The sequence below is a fragment of the Tachyglossus aculeatus genome, chromosome X5 (genome assembly GCF_015852505.1).
Source record: "Tachyglossus aculeatus isolate mTacAcu1 chromosome X5, mTacAcu1.pri, whole genome shotgun sequence".
NCBI lineage: Eukaryota > Metazoa > Chordata > Mammalia > Monotremata > Tachyglossidae > Tachyglossus > Tachyglossus aculeatus.
Window position 1 is genome coordinate 7,803,298 of NC_052097.1, and position 16,213 is coordinate 7,819,510.

A 16,213-nucleotide genomic window follows, 5' to 3' on the forward strand; every position below is an offset into this window, starting at 1 on the left:
CTAGATCCCTATTCAACAAAAATTAACATACTAGAGATCTGCCATTATCTAATGCTAAATTAAAGTGGACTTTAATTGCCCTGTCCAAGTCAGTGAAAATATTTCAAAAGTTGAAGTGGAAAGGAAGAGAGGTGTTGAGGCAAAAGTACATTTGCCTAAAAGTCAGTACATTTTCACTAAAAGTCAGTGAAAATATTTCAGAAGTTGAAGTGGAAAGGAAGAGAGGTGTTTAGGCAAAAGTACATTTTGCTATTATCTCAGAGAGAGAGAGAGAGAGAGAGAGAGAGCTTTAAAAAAAATACTGGAATTAACATTTAATAGCATTTTATCAAAAGAGCAATAAAAGAAGACATTTTACTATACGTGCTTTGCAAATTCAAGACGGTATTATTTCTACATCAAGAAAGCCTATAATAATGTTTGTGCAAAAGTGATTTTTCCTGGCTCTCTATTCAGTGTCTGCATGAGGAAACAAATATTTCTTCCTGCTCTAAGTAGTCCAGAAAAGTGTGTAAAGAATTCTGTATGGCGGAGTTTCGAAATATTTGAATTCCATCTTCTTTCCCTCCTTTTCTTATGTCCTCTAATGAGGATGCTGAGTGATAAGCAAAATAGAACAAAGTGGAGAAATGAGATACACCCCTGAAAATCCCCACTGTGATGACAGTCTAAAGTGAAACATCTCAAATAAATGCTGGTTTGACCTGCCTTAGTCCAAGAGAACTGTGTAGCAGGGTGAAATGTGTCTCCGGTAGCCTGCTAGAATGTAAGCTCCTGGAGGGCAGGGATCGTGGCTTCTAACTCTTTCTTTGCTTAGCACAATGCTCTGCAAGCAGTAGGCAAATAATAAACACTACTGATGGATTGGTCTCTAATATAGCTCTGAGTATTTAGTTACTAAATGAGAGATGCCTCAAAAATCCCTAGAGACAGAGAGAAATATATGCATAGGGACTCATAAGTATTTTATGCGTAGGGACCATGATTTAGTGGAAAGAGCATGGGACTGGGAATCAAAAAACCCAGGTTCTACCCCTCTCTGCCACTTATCTGCCGCCTCATCTTGGGCAAGTCACATAACTCTTCTGTGCCTCAGTTTCCTCACCTATAAAATGAGGATAAAGTGCCTGTTTTCCCTCCCTCTAAATTCTGAGCCCCATGGAGGTCAAGGACTATGTCTGATCTGATTACTTTGTACTAACTCCAATACTTAACACAGTGCTTGCACATAGTGTTTAATAAATATTATTTGCTTAATAAATATTACTATTTATAGCTCTGTTAATGGGGAATGAAGCAATTTATTTAGTGACTTTAGATATTATTTCAATGTAAATTTACTTAAGTACATGTTTAACTTGAGGCAGTGGAGCTGTTCCAAAAGGATGCTGACCATTTTCCGCAGATTGTTGTTTTCATTATACACTGACTTAATAAACAGGAAATAGATTCCAGGAAAATGCTAAATTCACCAGATATTAGTCAGGAAAAAACAAGCTGCTTTACTGTCTTCCCCCTGCTTTGTAGTCTGTCAACTTGGACATTTCTGAGAACATTTTTTTCATTTTCTCACTGTTTTATGAGGCTTGGTTGGCCCATTTTCCTGTAACATTTTGGCTTCTTTGGGGACATTATTAAAACATTTGACAGCCATCTCAAATTAATTCTCCCTAGACACTCATTCATCTGTCTTACATGCAAACATATTTGTTGCCCAACAGCTTTGCGATCATATTGACAGGGAACAATAAGGATGTTGCGGCATGTGCGATAGTAAAGATTGGATTTAAAATTGGTTATAATCCTCTCTGAGAAATTTTTATTCCACATCACATGGATTCCATATCTTTTAAAGCTATTTGCTGCTTCATGAAATCTCTTCCCTGAACAGAATGACTTTTAAAATTTTCAATACTACTACTTCCGTAATTATCAGCTTTAAATATTTGAAGCCAATTTCTGGTCTTACCCATAATAGCTTCCACAGTTAGGGATTGTCAACCTCCCTTCTCTGGTCAAAGTTTTCTGTTTTTCAGTTTCACTTTCTGAATGAAGTGAGGTTTTGGGGCTCTACTAATATATGTACTGGGCACATAGTAAGCGCTTAACAAATACCAACATTATTATTATTATTGTCATGTTTAGTGGACACAGGCCATACCTGGTTAGGCCAAAATTATGGTATGTTATGCATCCAAGCACTACATTAAGCACAGAGATAAATATAAGATAATCAGACCGGACATAGTCCCTGGTCCTCCCGGGGCCCAGAATCCAAGAAGCTGGGAGAGTAGGTATCTTTTCCCCATTTTACAGATGAGGAAATTGAGGCCCAGAGAGGTTAAGAACCATGTCTAAGGTCACACAGAAGGCCAGAGGCAGAACTGGAATCAGAACCCATGTCTTCTAATACCCAGACCCATACTCTTTCTACTAGGCCGCCCAGCCAAAATTAATATTTGAAAAGAGTGTGGCCCAACCCTGCCCAGGGCAAGCTAAAAGCTAGATTCCGTATTAACTCTAGTAAGGATTTCACCAACAGACAGAGATAACATTTTTGCAGTACTACATCACTCATTCTGCCTTTGAACCCACCCCAGAAATTCTGATGCCAGCTCATCTGTCTGACTGCCAGTCTGCATTTCAGGTTTTTCCACCCCTTAATCCTGCCTCCACAACCTGCTGCTGTCTCCGGAGGCCTCAGAACACAGGCAGACTGGTGGGCTAAGGGGGTTGAGGTTATCAATTGGGCAAACTCCCAACCCAGCTGGGAAGCATGAATAAGGATGCAATATCCCTGAAAAAATGAACCTGTCCATGGGATCGCGCAGATCTCAAACAGATGCTTTTCCACCCTCCTGCAATGAATTGAAACAAAATGTTAATATCCAATCTTCAAACACTGGTAGGTTCCTCTGCCCGATAACCGTTAGTGCTGTTAATACACAGGTAGAGTCCTACCATTTTTGTGACATGGTGCATCAAGGTTTGCCCACTGCAGATTTGGCCACTATGTTTAAGGATAGGATTGGGTCACCTTGTGGTAACTAGGAAGCAGCCTCCCCGTGAGTTAGGGCCCTTCTAAGTCTCCATAACTTTCTCCATCAGCAAATTTGGGCTACGGCCACACTTTGAGAATTTACAGTAATAAAGCCTGCAGTATGCTTGAGCTTTTTGGAAGTGAAGGCCGTAGCTATGCTGGTTGTTTTTATTTCTTTTAACTCTTGCCTTTCAGGGGGTGCAGTGGCTACAGGCCATAATTCAAACCACACTTTTCTGTCTAAGTTCTGCCTGCCCCAGCAACTTCTTTGTTATGTAGTGTGGGGTTGAGCTGTGGAACTGGTATGTTCTGGGTAATTTTGCTTGTTCCTCACAGATAATCTTTCATTCAAACTTGAACCAAAGCCCTCAGGCAACTCTCCATCTTGCTTCACCTCCTCCACCTTGGCTGGTGTGTTCTTTTCTTCACCGTGTGAGCAGGCTCAATTCAAGCCTGACATCAGAATTGTGACCTGGCACATGACAAAAGCAAAGAAGGAATGAGCAGGGGCCCAGCCAGCAATGCAGACAGGATTCAAACCCCAGCCATATTGAAAACCGAACCTCCATTTCCTCCAAGACTTTCCCAGGAACCATACAACTCCCCATTTTAGCAGCTTATTCGGCTTGCAGATCACGCAACCTGGAATTACACCACAGGATAGATTCATCCTGGCCTCGGATAAAGGTTAAATCAGACTTAAGAGATTTTCCAATGAGCTTCCAGGACTTGCTTCTCCTCCACTACTGCTTTTACATCTTCCAGCCCCCTTCTCATTAGGACCTATTCACCCAAATTTGGGGTGTTAGGTGAGCTGTTTCATAGAGAATTAGTTTTGTCCCCAAAATATAATGATCAAAGAAAATCCACAGCAGTGTAACACAGATTGTCCAGAAGGTGACCCCTGTGTATCTAAAACACAAATCCTCGGTATTAATTTCCTGAATCTCCTGCCATTTCCAAATTTTCCCATGCACGGTCACCGTGAGGTCTAGTTCTTCTACCCTCCACGTTTGGAAGCATTTTCTCTAGGGAGAAGGCAGGCCCAGATGTATTGCCTGCCTGAATGCTGAAAGTTTTCTTTGCCCGTTAGTCTCATCTGAAAAATCTGTCTCTCCTGATGACAAGAGATCAGCCCAGAAAATGTGACAGTACAACCCACAGTCTTAAGTTCTGTCTATGCACTGAAATTCATTTCTTCAGAAATTGACATCGCTTGGCAATATTAGTGGGACAGTCAGAGTATAATCATAACAACCTTGTCCTGTGGTTACTTCAGTTGCATAATTTCCACTAATTATGCATGCCAACCCCTGAAGCGCAGTGGATATTTCTGAGTTGGAGGACCCGACCTTTCCCAAAGTAATGCAATCGTGAGGGCACACCAGTTTTAAAATACAATCCTCTTTGGTTTTCTTTTGGTCTACACCTGGTTTTCTGGATTGTTTTGCAGTTCCATTTAACGTTGCAGAAAACAATAGTTGCTTCGTGATCTTATATAAATGTTGAAGAAGGTTTTGGGAGACTGTTAGTAAGTTACACGGTGTAAATGAAATTTTTCTTTATATTTGGAGATTTCCCAAATTGATATTTGTGCCAATACATTACCTCTGTTTTCTTTTCCTGTTGAAACAGCTAAAGTGAATTGGGAAGGGGTGGGGGGACAGTGGTGAAGGGAAGGGGAATGAATGCAATTGTGAAATTGACTGCAAATTGGTTAAGTACAGAATGAGAAAATGTAGGATTAAGGATGAAATAAACCTCTAGCCTGCTTTCAGAACTCACTCATTATTAAGGATTATTTACTTGTTGCTTTGACAAGGGAAATGAGTCACCACTGCAACTATTTCTATGATACTAGTCCTGTGAATAATCATTCTGGTGCTTTTATGTTCTTTCTCTGCAGAAAGGGAAAATGGTGGATAATTTGACAAAGGAAGCCCTTCTTTTGAGGAAGGTCAAATGAGAATCCTAAGATCTTTAATGCCTTTAAACTCTTTCATCTTGTGACAGATCATGTAAGCCTTATGCACTGTGGACAATTTGTAAAAGATATCACCACTTTCAGCACTAATGCATTTGTGTTTTTTAAATTTATGCATTATATATAATCACTTGTTTGTGTATTTTTTATTTACATATTATATGTATATAGTATCTGTACATTCAATTAATTTTTCTACTGTTTCATCCTGATGTGTTTGTATTGTTTCCAGCTTGCACCATCTGTAAATAACTTTTGACATTTTTCCCCCTTTAGATTGGAAGTGCCTATAAGGCAAGAAACAGGAGTCATTACTTTTGCATTCTCCCAAGTGCTCAGTACGGTGCCTACCACCCAATAAATGCCACTAAGTTGTTTATTTTTCACATAATAATAAAAACCATGGTATTTTTAAGTGCTTACTATGTACTAAGCTCTGGGGTAGGTTCAAGATAATCATGTTGGACACAGGCCTCAGCCCCACATGGGACTCGCACAGTGCTGGTGCTATTTCAGCTTTTATGCATCCTAGCTTCCTTTAGCCTTTAGTTTTGTGGTGGTGTGCTAATTTTGTTGGTTGATGTAAACTGTGTTTGTTGTAGAGATGACTAATAATCTGTTGATTAGTCAGGGCCTGAGGAAACTGGGGAAGGAGGCAAGAAGGGCAGTTGAATAGGCAGGCTGGTCCTATCTTGGGAAGCCCATCTCTTGACTAACTACTGCTTAGATTGTGGGCTCTGGGTATATTAATTTGATTATTTGCATCTACCTTGCTGCATAGCTCCGGGATTTTTTTGCACTCAGGGTTTTGGACTCAGTAATGGGGTCTCTCATCTAAAACACTGGATGAGCCTTGGTCCTGAGACTTCAAGCCAAGAATCTGTGTGAAAGAAATTATTATAGTGCTAGTGGTTATTGGTATTATCGTTTACCCAGCTGCAGCATATAGAAAAACCAGTTCCTGCCACAGTGTGAAAGTGTAGTGTTGCTGGCAGTGAGAGCTATTCAGGTTCAGCCTTGCCCAAAATACGAAACCCCTCTTTCTTTTGCCTTTAGCAGCTTTCTCCCAACCCCCAAATTGCCCAGTGGTTTGTGCCCCCAAGAATAAGTGAAAACCCATTTCTCCCTGATTGTGCACCCGAAACTGCTACCATGTTAATCAAATCACTTATCCTATCCCACCTTGATTACTGTATCAGCCTCCTTGCTATCCTCTGGTCTCTCCCCACTCCAGTCCGTATTTCACTCTGCTGCCTAGTTCATTTTTCTACAAAAGTGTTTAGGTCATATGTTCCCTCTCCTCAAGAACCTCCAGTGGTAACCCATCCACCTCCGCATCAAACAGAAACTCCACACCATTGGCTTTAAAGCACTCAATCAGCTTGCCCTCCCACCTCACCTCCCTGCTCTCCTACTACAACCTAGCCCATAAACTTCACTTCTCTAATGCTAACTTTCTCAATGTTAGGAAAGGAAACCTCCTTTTCTCTTCTCCCACTCCCATCTGTGCCACCCTGACTTGCTCCTTGTATTCATCCTCCCTCCCAGCCTCAACAGTATATATATATATATATATATGACATATTAATGTCTTTCCCTGTAGAGTTTAAGCTCGATGTGGGCAGGGAATGTGTCTGTTCATCATTATATTATCATAATAAAATAATGGTATTTGTTAAGTGTTTACTATGGGCCAGGCATTGTACTAAGTGCTGGGGCAGATACCAGCAAATCAGGTTGGACACAGCCCCTTTCCCACGTGGGGCTTACAGGCTCAATCCCCATTTTATGGATGAGGTAACTGAGGCAGAGAGAAGTGAAATGATTTGCCCAAGGTCACTCAAAAGACAAGTGGTGGAGCTGGGATTGGAGCTCATGATCTTCTCACTCCCAGTCCCATGTTCTATCCACTAGGCAATGCTGCTCCTCCTCCTCATCATCTATCGTATTTATTGAGCACTTACTATGTGCAGAGCACTGTACTAAGCGCTTGGGAAGTACAAATTGGCAACATATAGAGACAGTCCCTACCCAACAGTGGGCTCACAGTCTTAGTACATTGTTCTGCACACTGTAAGTGCTCAATAAATACGACTGACTGAAACTTTACCCCTGCCTCTTATACTGATGAAAATAACTTTTCAACCCATGCCTGGGATTTTGCTCATTTTAATTTATCCATACTTTGTACAGAAATTGAGATCCCATCTGCTCATCCATAGTGTCAAGCAAGATGAACTTGATTGCTCATGCAGTGCGTGTGACAAGCAGGGCTTGTTCAACCTCCACTCCCCCGTACACAAGGAAAAGACAAATCTTGTGTGCTACAGATGTCATGAAATTTCATGAATTTCACCAAATAAAAATGCCAAGGAAAAAATATTTCATTTATGGAATTTATTGACATTTTACATTCTATTTTTGTTTAAAATGGAACAATCAACAAAAAAAATTGTGATAAGAAATACTATGCAACCCAGAGAGACAAATTGGCTATCATCCAAATTACAGACATGGTTGTGAAATACAGATTCACCCAAGTCTTGCCTCATCCTTTGAACAAAATCCAAACTGCTTTTTTTTTTTTTTGCATTTCTCTTTTCTTGTAATTTCAGTTATACCCACACCGCAACTTCTGATATCCTTTGTATTACGGCCGAACTGCTAAAGACAGGCGTTAAAATCACCTCAGTAATTCGATAGCCTGCCAGCTATGTTTTTCATTAATCTTTAGGGTGAATCCCATTTTAAAATATATACGCAGCCTCTCCACAGTGAGGTTATAAAATTCCCCCAAATGTTTCTTACGATTAGTCTTTATAATTCCACCGACTGTATTACAATAAGGCTTTTGTTTATGTTTGTCGTAATAGAATTGTTGATGAAAACTAAATATGATATATCAAGATCTCATTGGCATTACAAATCATTAAAAGACAAAATTAAAACAACAGAAAGTATTGATAATTGTGGTGCAGTCATCCACTTAAACTAGTTTCCAGCACTTCAGGAAGCAGGAAACAGTAGCAATACTACTTTGGCTTAATTTTCATCCATTTTGCATTTCAACTCAATACGACTTAAGTGGGAAATTCCTGGTGTGCGTTTTGAATAAGCATCAAGTTTTACGGTTGGGTATGCACTGCACCTCTATTTTTAGGTACATCCACTAATCCTTTTAATTTTGTATGCTATCCCGAAGATAAGGTGAGCACCGAAAGAAAGAGAAGCCTGTGCTTTAGAGTGTGAGAGAAAGTAATTTACCCCAGACTTCAGCACCCACCCACGGATGTGGGACTTTCGGTGTAAGCACTGGCTGGCAGTAATATCAGATTCTAAGAATTAGGAAAAAAAAACCCCAAATCAAGGAACTGAATTTGAAATTGTGTTAAAAAAAACTAGCCCCCACACCCATCAAATGAACGAGTGAAGCAGGAGAAGTAACAGTGGGGGCAGAAAGTGCGGCAGTCCAGGGGTTTTAGGGAGATGAACTCATGGTGGCTCAACTAACCACCCTTCTACCACCTCCTCCTCTGGCTTGTTGACTCAGGAGAAGCCTGGCTGAAGGAGCCACCTCTCTGCAGCCCCCCAAAAGTCAGTGCTCTTCTTCTCCCCATCCTTGGTCCCCCTGAACGGCTCTCTCCTGACCCTTCTCGCAAGCCTGTAGGAGAGCCAGAATGGATGGTGACTAGCCCAGTCTGCAAGACTTTCTGAAGCTGCAGCAAAGATTTGGGTGGGTTAATAGAGGAGCTGCATTACTTGCATTTTTTTTAAATTGAAAGCCCTTCTGCAGCGATCACACATGTCTCCAGGCATCGCCAATTCCAGAATGCTTTTCATATGGTGAAAGGGGTATGATGAAAGGTTCATGAATCAATCAAACAATGGCATTTATTGAGTACCTTCTGTGTGCAGAGTATTGTATGTACTAAGCACTTGGGAGAGTAGCAAAATGTCTCTAGGTGTTTCTACTCTTCCTCTGCAGGTCTTTAAGACTTCTGGGACCATTCCCTCCCTGCAAATGAGTGTGCTATCATTTGTTTACTTTGGCTGAAGGAGCACCAATGACAATCTGAAAAACTACCTGGGAATCACTCTCCACTATAACATAACTGATGCCACCTGCCTCACTGGCCAGCCAACTTGGGGGATATGGGGGGATTTGATACTGAATCTTCTGCTAATCATAGAAAGGCTGACAAGCATTCAGTGGTGATTGGGCAGGTAGGGTATTTTTGCTGAGCGAGTATGTCCTCATTTTTCCTAGCTGGCCCAGGAGTCTCCTGATTGATAGGTAAGCAGGATTGCTAAGAGTCATGTGTGGATTGTCCCCCTTCACCTGCCAGTAGTCAGCTTGGCCTATGGGCCTTAGAGTACTAAGGCTTAGGTTAGCCACTGACTGCACTAAAGAATTCAAGACACCTTGCTGGCCCCATTATGTAACATAAGTAATGTGAAATGGGCCGTCACAAGGATGCGTACAAAATGGTTCCTTGCAGAAGTTTGCAGAATCTTTACAATTGCTGAGCATGTGGTTGGGTGGATCTCCACCCTCCCCACTGCTCCAGAGCTGACGCATTCCCCTCCCAGGGATGGCGAACTTGAGAGCTGCTTGTGATGAGAAGCAGCATGGCCTAGTGGTTAGAGCATGCGCCTGGGAGTCAGAAGGACCTGGGTTTTAATCCCATCTTCACCTGCTGTGTGACCTTGGGAAAGTCACTTAACTTTTGAACCGACAGGATTTGGTGACAGATTTACTATGTGGGTTGAATGAAAGAGGAGTCGAGGATAACACCAAAGTTATGGGCTTGTGAGACAAGGAGGATGGTGGTTCTGTCTATAGTGACAGAAAAGTCAGTGGGAGGGCAGGGTTTGGGTGGGAACATAAATTCTGTTTTGGATATGTTAAGTTGGAGGTGTTGGTTGGACATCCAAGTAGAAATGTCCTGAAGGCAGGAGGAAATGTGAGACTGCAGAGAAGGAGACAGGTCAGGGCTGAAGAAGTAGATTTGGGAATCATCCACATAGAGATGGTAGTTGAAGCCATGGGAACAAATGAGTTCTCCAAGGGAGTAGGTGTAGATGGAGAGTAGAAGGGAAGATAATGGACTAGATCATCATCATCATCAATCGTATTTATTGAGCGCTTACTGTGTGCAGAGCACTGTACTAAGCGCTTGGGAAGTACAAGTTGGTAACATATAGAGACAGTCCCTACCCAGCAGTGGGCTCACAGTCTAAAAGACTAGATGTGACCTTAATAATAATTGTGGTATTTGTTAAGTACTTACTCTGTGCCAAGCACTGTACTAAGCATTGGGTGGATACAAGCAAATTGGGTTGGACACATTCCCTGTCTCATGTGGGGCCCACAGTCTCAATCTCCATTTTACAGATGAGGTAACTGAGGCACAGAGAAGTTAAGTGACTTGCCCAAGGTCACATAGCAGACATGCGGTAGAGTCAGAATTAGAACCCATGACCACCTAACTCCCAAGCCCATGCTTTATCCAGGGGCTTTGAAGGTGGGGAAAGAGGTGGTCTGTCTTATATGGGAGAGTGGGGACATTGGAGAGGGATGGGAAGGGGTGGGTGGAAAGAGATCCAGGTCAGAGGGAGAATTTTTTTTTTAAATGGTATTTATTAAACACTTACTATGTGTTAAACACTCTTCTAAGCATTGTAGTAAGTACAAGTTAATTAGGGCAGATATAGTCCCTGTCCCACATGGGACTCACAGTCTAAATAGGAGAGAGAATAGGCATCCCCATTTTATATTTGTGGAAACTAAGGCACAGAGAAATGAAGTGATTTGCCCAAGGTCACACAGCAAGCAATTGGCAGTGCCGGAATTAGAATCCAGGACCTTCCGACTCCCAGACCTGTGCTTTCTCCACTAGGCCATACCGCTTTTCCAGGATGTGAGAAAGGGGTTGGCGATGAGATAGACAAGATTGAGGCACTAGCTGCTGTATAGAAGGAAATCAGTGAGGTACGGTAGGAGTGGGTGAGCTGATTGAGTGCTTTAAAGCTGATGGTAAGGAGTTTCTATTTGACGCAGAGGTGGATGGGCAACCACTGAGGTTTTTGAGGAGTGGGGAGACCTGGACTGAATGGTTTTTAAGAAACGTGATCTGGGCAGCTGAGTGAAGTATGTACTGGAGCAGGTGCTAATTCTGTTATATTGTCCTTTCGCAAGGGCTTAATACAGTGCTGTGCACGTAGTAAGTGCTCAATAAATACCTTTGATTGGTCGATCAGGAGAGACAAAAGGTAGGGAGGTCAGTGAAGAGGCAGTTTCAGTAGTCAAGGCGAGATATGATAAGTGGAAAGGGGGGATTTTAGTAGTGTCTGAAGGTAGAGCTGTCAGAATTTGGTGACAGATTGAATGTGTGGGTTGTATGAGAGAGATGAGTTTACCAATTCTCTTGTGTTGAACTCTCCCAAGCACTTAGTACAGTGCTCTGCACACAGCGCTCAGTAAATACCATTTTGATTGATAAAACCAGATGAATGGCCATCCTATTCTCCCCTAAATAACACGGGAATTTAGGGTGTTGAAAAGCCTCAAATGCTGTCAACTATGTGGAAATGATGATCCCAGAGCTCATAGGTTGTGACTTCAGGAACATTGTTCTGCCTGAACAGTCAGAGCCTCTGTAGCGTTTGGTTGCCTCTGAACACCAGACCTGACCCCTACGGATTCGGGCTCAGTGTCACTGCTGCAGTAGTATTTGGAAATGAGCACCAGACCTAGGGTCAATCAATCAATCAATCAATCGTATTTATTGAGCGCTTACTGTGTGCAGAGCACTGTACTAAGTGCTTGGGAAGTACAAGTTGGCAACATATAGAGACAGTCCCTACCCAACAGTGGGCTCACAGGCTAAAAGGGGGAGACAGAGAACAAAACCAAACATACTAACAAAATAAAATAGAATAGATATGTACAAGTAAAATAAATAAATACATAAATAGAGTAATAAATATGTACAAGCATATATACATATATACAGGGTCATTTCCCCCTGACTGAGCATTGCAGTCTGGCAGAAAGAACTAGAGACTGATAGCCCCATGCCTGAGGTTTGAAGGGGGGCAGGGAAATACCAGACTCCAGGAATATCTCCTTTCCAACAGCCATACTGCATGCCACTTTTGAAAAATTAAGAGAATGTGACCCTACCATGTTTTCCTGAGCAGATGCGAAAGCAGGGAGTTGGATAAATCGATAAGAGATCTGATTGAGAAGAGTGTGGTTGCAAACCAGAAGGATGGGGAGGACATTACACAAGAGGATACTCTTACTCACAGAACTTCGTGTTCCCTCATGGTAAGCAAATCATTTTCTCTTCCCCATCTTTCCTTAATCTGTCTTCAAACAGTTACTCCCACAAAGAAAAAATTATAGGGCCAGTGCCCACAGAATTACCAATAGAGAATATACTTCCTTGATGCACTGAAGGGACGAGATGATCACACTAAAATTTTTCTTTCGCAGTGACATCCTGTTACTGAGGAAACTGCTTTGGTAAAAAAAAAAAAAAAAAGGCACTTTTCTTTTCTAGTTTGCAATTTGATGATGTGCAGCTGCATCAGGAGACAGTTGGCGATGAGGAAAAAATGATTGACAAGAGTGTGTTTGCAAACAAAAGCCAGTAATTTTGGTCAAAAGGCCACTTGATCTGGTCATTAAAGTCAGCACAAGTTGTCTAGAACCAATAGAGTTTCACTGATTAAAAGGGTTTTTTTTCATTTCCTCTTGTTTTGGGATTTTTGCCTCTGGTATTTTTTGTAAGCAAATACAACTCAAGGGTCAGCTGCAACTAATAATTGGTTTAATGGAAATGCATTAAAAATGACAATGTGATCCCTCCAGCTCTGAAGTAATCCTGAGGGCAACACTTCCACAAACATTGCCCATGCATCTGTTGTTAGGGACCTGGAGGGAGAGACTCTTCGTCTTCAAGCCTGAGTTCTATTCTCTCTTATAAAAGTGGAGAAAGTGGGGATTAAAAAGATACTGGTGAAGCACTCTGTCCAGCACTGGGAAAGGTAAATGTTATTCTGGCTCCACCACTTGTCTGCTGTGCGACCTTGGGCATGTCATTTAACTTCTCTGTGCCTCAATTCCCTACCTGCAAAATGGGGCTTCAATACCTGTTCTCCCTATGAGGACTAGGCGGGACTTCCACTCCACTGCTTAGTGCAATGTTTGACACATAGTAAGCGTTTAACAAATACCACAATTACTGTTGATCTACGATCAAAGCAGTATGTGGAACAATCAGTCCTGTCAGAAATGACTGTCAAAGAAGTCCTGTCAGACGGTATCACAGAGATCTCTAGGACTACAGAGGCCCGACAATGTAGGGCAGATTTTCCTATAACCTCAGTAACCCCTTCCTCTTAAGGATGAGGAAGGAAAGAGATCTGTGTACATACCCTTCAAGGAGGAAGGACTGAAGAGGCAGAGCTGGTGTGAATGGTGCAGTGGTAATATACACATTCGCTCAGGCTGGCTGTTCTAGCATGATGGAGAACGAGTAAAGAGTCAAGAACAGGTGGAAGCAAGACAGTCAGAGTTCTCTTGGTAGCCAAACATGGTAGCAGAAGTCCCAGCAAGGCAGACTGACAGGCCTCAGGGCAGTAGGAGACAGAGTATTATTATTATTACTATAATTATGGCATTTAAGTGCTTACTATGTGCCAAGCCCTGTTCTAAGCACTGGGATAAATACAAGGTAATCAGGTTGTCCCACGTGGGGCTCACAATCTTAATCCCCATTTTACAGATGAGGTAACAGGCAAAGAGAAGTTAAGTGGCCTGCCCAAGGTCACACAGTTGGCAAGGGGTGGAACCGGGATTAGAACACATGTCCTCTGACTCCCAAGCCCGTGCTCTTTCCATCATCATCATCATCAATCGTATTTATTGAGCACTTACTGTGTGCAGAGCACTGTACTAAGCGCTTGGGAAGTACAAGTTGGCAACATATAGAGACAGTCCCTACCCAACAGTGGGCTCACAGTCTAAAAGGGGGAGACAGAGAACAAAACCAAACATACTAACAAAATAAAATAAATAGAATAGATATGTACAAGTAAAATAAATAAATAAATAGAGTAATAAATATGTACAAACGTATATACATATATACAGGTGCTGTGGGGAAGGGAAGGAGGTAAGATGGGGGGTAGGAAGCCATGCTATTATTACTAATAATCATATTTTTTGAGCACATATTACGTGCAAAGCACTGTACTAAGTGCTTGGGAGAGTACAATATACCCTTGGAAGAGTACAAACACATTCCCTGCCCACAACAAGCTCATAGAGTAGGTTCCTGCCTACTGAAGGGATGATATAAGCCACTTGAAAGAACTAAAGGAGAGCTAGAGCCATAATTTTTTCAGGGTTCCACCATTCCCCATGTAGTCATTTCTCCTATATGTGGTAGTTGTGTTATTGAAGAACCTCATGTTATGGAAAAGTTGTGTTATAGAAACCACTGATTCAGTGGAAATTGATGGATTATTAGGTGTAAACAATTCACCGTCATTTTTCTGTAATAGTAATAATCATGGTACTTAAGTGCTTACTATGTGCCAAGCACTGTTCTAAGCACTGGGGACAAGTTGAAGTCCCTGTCCCACCTGGGGCTCACACTTTTAATCCCCATTTTTCAGATGAGGTAACTGAGGCCCTGAGAAATGAAGTGTCTTGCCCAAGGTCACAAAGCAGGCATTTATCGGAGCCGGGATTGGAACCCAGGTCCTTCTAACTCCCAGGCCCACACTCTGCCCACTAAGCCATGCTGCTTCTCCTTAATTCATATATTATTTGTGTGTCCATCCCTAGCAGAATATTCTACACCCTTGACACACATTACAACTCTTGTGTTAAATACTGTAAAGCTGAAAGATACAAAGCAACATAAAGTACTGTTCAGCCGGTGAAGCTGAGGCAGAGGCTGAGAAATGTAGCAGCATCCAGCCTTGACCAATGGCACATGCATGGGCTGGGCCATTTCCTGTTACACAGAATTTACTTACATTCATTTGTGGATTATTTTATACCCAGAATAGATGCATAGTGAATCCAAATTAGATAACGAAAACGTGTTACAGTAGAAATGACTGTCCTTATTGTATTACAATAATTTTCCCTAAATTTTACAGTCATTGATTATTCAGTTTCATGCCCTAAACTTTAGCCCTGAGATCTTAAGGGGCATAAGAGAAAAGGAGAAGGCATTCTCTTTCCATTATGACTAGTAATTGGGGCAGATGGGCCATGGAGAGCCACTCCTGATTTGCATTCCCAAAATGGGAAATTGGAGAAGCACGATTACAGTTGCCTCCTTTCCAGGGAGCAGAAAGAGGATTCCTTTATGACTTCATTAAGAGGGAAGGAACGTGGCTTTTGCATGACTTAATGAAAAGGATTACGCTACAAATGAGTTCATTTTTTTTCTCTGACTAGAAGGTCATAACCTTGATTATTATTTGACGACTAAGAAAGATGGGGAAATGACTCCAAGAGAAAATGAATCTGGTGACTCACTGCCTTGGGGAAACACAAAACCATTTATGATGCACTTGACGAAGCTGAAGGAATGGCAGAATGCTAGGATCAAAACTCCTGCATGCAAGTTCATTTGACCTTGAAATTAAGGAAGAGCTAAAGCTAAGATCAGTCAAGTAGATGGGCAAGAGAAATTCAGTAAGATGGATCAGAAAAGATGAGGTGTGATAGATATGTGTAGTGTATCCATACTTATGGCTATATAACCTGTTATCTTAAAATGCTGTGTTTGCATTCGCACAAAAGCTTGCGTTAAGGTAAAGTTCACACAAAAATGTTTGATAAATAATAAATAATAATAATGATGGTATTTGTTAAGCGCTTACTATGCGCAAAGCACTGTTCTAAGTGCTGGGGTAGATATGAGGTTATCAGGTTGTCCCACGTGGGGCTCACAGTCTTAGTCCCCATTTTACAGATGAGGTAACTGAGGCACAGAGAAGTTAAGTGACTTGCCCAAAGTCACACAGCTGACCAGTGGCAGAACTAGGATTCGAACCCATGACCTCTGACTCCAAAGCCTGTGCTTTCTCCACTGAGCCATGCTGCTTGATCAACACCATGCATATGCACACAAGCCATTTCTTCTGACACCCCTCCG

The 16,213-nt window shown here is 41.8% G+C and overlaps 1 protein-coding gene across 1 annotated transcript in view; it reads left to right on the plus strand.

Annotated features, from left to right (window-relative positions):
- The window catches only part of TNIP3 (TNFAIP3 interacting protein 3), a 139,388-nt gene that overhangs the window by 68,690 nt on the left and 54,485 nt on the right, over nucleotides 1-16,213 (plus strand). Inside the window, exon 3 of the mRNA XM_038769287.1 lies at nucleotides 12,228-12,357. Within this exon, the coding sequence (XP_038625215.1) occupies nucleotides 12,355-12,357 (3 nt within the window). The 5' untranslated portion in view covers nucleotides 12,228-12,354. The remainder of the gene's footprint in view (nucleotides 1-12,227; nucleotides 12,358-16,213) is intronic.